The following is a 4922-nucleotide window of genomic DNA, read 5'->3' on the forward strand; positions in this document are numbered from 1 at the left end:
TCCCATTTCTTCCCCGGGCATACATACTAGAGGCTCCTTCAAGGGGATCTGACAGATCATACCCGGCAGCTCGGTCACGGGAGGCTGAGGCTACCTTCACCTTAGTGGAATTCTCTCGATTAGCGTTTCCCTGCTTGCGTAGACACAGCCATGCTGCCAGGACAGAAGTGAGTTGATGAACTTTGGACTTGATTAGCATAAAAGATTTGATAGTCAGAACGCCTTGGCAAGAACAAACAGAGCTTTGAAGACTGCAAGGAGACTGAATCAAGAAGACTGAATCAACTTTTATGAGCAAGAGGGTTTGCAAAATGGATAAGTTTGTTTATGTGTTGATTCACACAATCATTGTAGTAAAAAATTACTAGTCTTCCTAGAATTGTGTATAAGCATGTGTAGCCCATGTGAAAAACATGTTCACTCTCCTGTGAAAATGTAAAAAGTTTAATAAAGTACAATAGGATACAAGGACCATGGAGCAACAGTTATTTATGGCCAGGTGCATCGTGGCACTCAGCCAAGAGCACCCTGTTTCCTTCGGGGATCCCCCTTAAATACCTTTTCCCTTACATCAGCCTGTTGCATATTCATAGCCCCTTATGCATATCCATAACCTAGTTTACATTTTCCAGGAACCATTTTACATGGCCCCTCCTTGGGTCCCCCTTTTCAGAGCATGCGTGTTTCCTGGCTGGAGTTTGGCTCCTTCTCTTTATCACTTCCAGTTCGGGCCTTGGTCCACACTGCCTTCAGATGGTGAGTGCTGATCGTTGGCAGATCTGTAGCAGGTGTCCTCATCCTGTGTTCATTGGATGTTATTCCATCCAAGCAGGCATTTTAACACAAGCATACTTCTATCAGCTATTGCACTACTATGTCTTAGCTTAATTAAAAACAAAATTTAAAACTATGTCTTTATAACAAAGTTACTTGAACATCACACATATAAAATCCACTTTGATATTTGCAAAAGCCAATATTATAATATGTAGCTATAACACTCCTCTCCTGCAAGGCAAGGCTGAGACAGCTTAGCTTCCTCAGCCTGGGCAAGAGACTTAGACTTGATCCAACTGTGGCCTTCCAGGACCTGAGGGCAACCTACAAGAAAGCTGGACAGGGACTTTGTAGGAGGGCAGGCAAGGACAGGACAAGGGAGAATGGATCCAAATGGAAAGAGAGTCGGTTTAGCTGAGGGATTCAGAAAAAAGACTCTCCTGGAACAGGTTGCCCAGAGAAGGTGTGGCTGTCTCGTCCCTGACAGTGCTCAAGGCCAGGATGCATGGAGCTCTAGACAAGCCGGGCTATTGCAAGGGGTGCCCAGCCACAGCAGGGGGGTTACAGCCGTGTGATTTTTTCAGCAGCGCTTCTCTCGATCGGTTTTCCACTCGACTTTCCACTCGGTTCCAGTCCCCTTCTCCCTCTCATACTCACTCCACTCCAGTCCCGTCCCGTCCGTGTCCCGCCTCTCCGAGCCCGGCTGATGCCGCGTCCCGCAAGGCGCCCCTCGGCGGGGCCGCCCCGTGCTCGCCCCTGCCCGTCCCGCCGCGGAGCCGCCTCCGCCGGGCTCTCTCCGTACTTGCTGTGGCGCCGCTGGAAGTGCCGCTCGCTCTGGTGCTGGCAGAGCAGCGCAATCTTTTGGCTTCGCCTGGCGCGGACTCTGGCCCGGCCCCGGCCCCGAACGAAGCCCCTGCCGCGGTTCCGCCCGCAGCCGCCCCGCGCCCGCGCCGTCCCTGACAGCGTCGCCGGCGGCTTCCCCGCTCCGAGCTCCGCCGCTCGTCAGCTCGGCCGCCGGCCCCGAGCCGCCGCAGCCCGGGGCGGCTCGGCAAGCAGCAGCGCGCCGGGCGCTCGGGTTGCCGGGGCAGAAAAGCGGGAGCGCGGTGCCGCCCGCACGGGCGGAGAAGCCTCCCCTGGAGCAGCTCTACCGGGAGGGCCCGCTGCTGGGGAGCGGCGGCTGCGGCAGCGTTTACTCCGGGACCCGGCTCGCCGACGGCGCCCCGGTAAGAGACGGGGCCGGAGCGGAGGGGGCGGCGGGCGGCGGGCAGCGAGCTCAGCCCGGCGCTCGCCTTGGCTTGCAGGTGGCCATCAAGCGAGTGTGCCGCGATCGCATCCCGGAGTGGGCGCGGCTGGTAAGTGAGCGGGGCCAGCGGGAGAAGGCGGCGGGGCGTGCCGGGCGGGGCTATAGCGAGGCCCGGCAGGGTGGCAGCCGGAAGGCTTTTGGCTGCAGCTCCGAGCACTCCTAGTGTGGCCTGGGCACCATGGAATGTGGGAGAGCATGGACAGGAGCCTTGTCCCGCTGAGCGGCGGTTTCTGGTTTCTCTCTGCAGAGTGCCAGCACCTCATCAGGTGGTGTTTATCCATGGACCCCACAGACAGGCCATCACTGGAAGACCTTTTTGAGCATTCTTGGCTGCAGGAGCCCTGCCTGGCCCAGGAGACAGCAGAGATCCATCCCTCTGCTCAGTAGGATCCAGGAGCCCAGCAAGTACCAGCTGCACGCGTCTCGTGGCACTCCAAGAAAACCCCGGAGCGTTTCCCTGCAGCTGCGGCACGGAGGAGAGAGCGCAGCCGAGGAGATGCTTCCACTGATCCCTGGCGAGTTGTGGAGGGAGCGGCTCAGTGCTCCCCATGCCACTGGAGAAGTGGTGGCAGTGCGGTGAAGGTGCCACGGACTGGAACAGGGGAAACATCCCCCTGCAGCTCAATGGCATCGGGATGTCCCCGCAAGCCGAGGCACAGCTGGTGTGTTCTTCTGGAGCACCACGTGGAGCTGGGAACACCATCCTGGAGCTGGCCGCTGGCGGGGCAAAGCTGACCGGCTTTGGCTGTGGCCCCTTCCTGGAGGACACGCTCTACACCCCGATGAAATCAAGATGAGTCCCCAGCCGGCGCAGGGGCGGGGGGATGCTCGTGCTTCCAGGCATGGCAGGGCTCGGCCTGGCCACGCACCGCAGGTTCCCCGCTCGGCGGCGCTGGGGAATATTAATTTTTCCCCCGGCTGCCAAGCTGCTTTTTGGTGGGACAGGGGACGGATGTTGTGGAAGGGGAGGCGGCTCCTGGCCCTGCTGACAGCTTCTGCCAGCCAGCCTGGCACAGGCTGGGGCGGGGGCAGCCAGCCTGACAAAGCATCCATCCATGTGGATGGGGGCAGCAGAGGGGGACGGGTTCCGAAGCTGTGCCCCAGCTGGTCTGCTTTGCAGGCCCTCGAGGAAGGGGTGCGTTTGCGGGTGGGAAAGGTGGGGTTTTTCCCCACCCGTGGACAGGTTTCATTCTCGCATGGAGTGGTCAGACCCTCCTCAGGCCCGTAAAACGGTGACAGGCTTTGTAGCTTCTTCTTGTTTCCAGGTCTTGTTTTGAATTGACTTCCATGCAATTGTTCTTTGTTTTTCCCAGGAAGATTACACCTGGTGCCCGGACTGGACGGGGAAGCGCCTGCACCGTCCGTGGAGCACATCCAGTGCCAGCGCTACCCCAGGGGCCACGGTCTGCAGGGACATCCCCTTCAAGAAAGACGAGGACCTTGTGCGGGATCAGCTCCTCTCCTGGCAGCAGGTCTGCAGAGGTGGGTACCCGGCTCCACAGCTGGGCTGGCAGAAGGGCTTCGGGCAGAGGGCAGCGGGCACACGGGCATCCCGCCCTTGCAGCTGCTGAGGAGGCTGCTGTGCTGTGCTGAAGCGGAGGAGGTGGAACGTGGCCTGCCACGCTGCCCTTCTCTCGAAACAGAGAATGGCTCGGGAGGTTTGGGCTCTGAGCACAGCCAGCAGCCTGGCCCGGGCACAGGCCATGGCAGGACAGGGCACAGCAGCCTTCTGTGACTGACCGTGGCTCTCTGGTTTCTCTCCGCAGGCTGCCAGCACCTCATGCCATGGAAACGGCTCCGCTCGGCCTGCCAGGCTGGGAGGGCTAGAGGGCGGCAGGTGTTCATTTGTTGTCAAAAATAAATCATTCTATTTTTTTGTCATCATCACGATCAGAGCATTTCTTTCATCCTTTTCCAAGCTTTTGGCCTCCCTTCCTCCAGGGTAATCTTTTTGTGTCCTTCCTCAGCCACTTGATGGCATTTGGCAGGGGGGGTTAAGCAATGTGAAAAGTTCAACAGCAGCTCCTGTTGCCAACTGCAGCAGCCCCTTCAAGAGCCCTGAGCTTCCAGCGAGGCCCACGTGTGCCTTGCAAAAGGGAGTGGTTTGCAGCAATGGGGTTGTCGCTCTGCTGCAAAAGCTGGGAGGAAATCACAAGTGGCAAAATGCCAATTTGACTCAACCCCTGCCCAGGTTCTTCATCTTTCCCCTCTGCTCAGTGACAGGCAGGCAGGGCTGGACTCCAGCAAGGTTCAAGTTCTTGGTGCTCCCTGGTATCGAGGGAGTGTGCAGTGACTGCAATAGGGCTACTGAACGGAAAAAGGAAATGTCGTGAGGTGGGGAATCCTTCTTGTCTCCTTCGTCTCCCCAGGAGCCCCTTGGAAAGGGAAATGCTCACACGGGTTTATCTGACTCCTTCCCAGCCAGCCTTTCCCTCAGTCCCGGCTCTCATTTGCTCTGCAGGCTTCACCAGCTTGCTCAGCTCAGAGGAGCTCTAAGAGGAGAAAACGCTGCCTAGCGTGGGGCTGGCTGATCCCTGTCTCATCTTGATTCCATTTCCCCACTCCCTCCCCCATCCAAGAGAGCGAAGGATCCCCCGCAACTCCCCGGTCCTGCAGCAGATCCCGGGCACGTTCCCTCCTCCGCTCCTTGGTGGCCCTGGGGAGGCTCCAGAGCCCTCCCTGTGTGCGGGACAGCTGCTGCAGCACCGCTGCGCCTGCATGCGAGCGGTGCCCCAGGAGCAGCTGCGCAAGTTCCGAGTCTGAAGCGGAATCCTCAGCGCACACAAATGACAACTGGCATTTCAGGGGCTGGCAGGAGAAGCTAAATCTGTCTGCTCGCTGC

At 58.6% G+C, this 4922-nt stretch overlaps 1 protein-coding gene across 1 annotated transcript; it reads left to right on the top strand.

Annotated features, from left to right (window-relative positions):
• The first annotated feature begins 554 nt into the window (after positions 1–554).
• On the top strand, positions 555–2137 carry LOC128783109 (translation initiation factor IF-2-like). Its single transcript, XM_053933699.1, has 2 exons — positions 555–2000; positions 2079–2137. The coding sequence occupies exons 1-2, from the start codon at positions 1484–1486 to the stop codon at positions 2135–2137; spliced, it is 576 nt and encodes a 191-aa protein (XP_053789674.1). The 5' UTR covers positions 555–1483.
• Positions 2138–4922: the final 2785 nt, after the last annotated feature.

The sequence above is a fragment of the Vidua chalybeata genome, unplaced genomic scaffold, assembly GCF_026979565.1.
Source record: "Vidua chalybeata isolate OUT-0048 unplaced genomic scaffold, bVidCha1 merged haplotype W_reject_10, whole genome shotgun sequence".
Taxonomy (NCBI): Eukaryota; Metazoa; Chordata; class Aves; order Passeriformes; family Viduidae; genus Vidua; species Vidua chalybeata.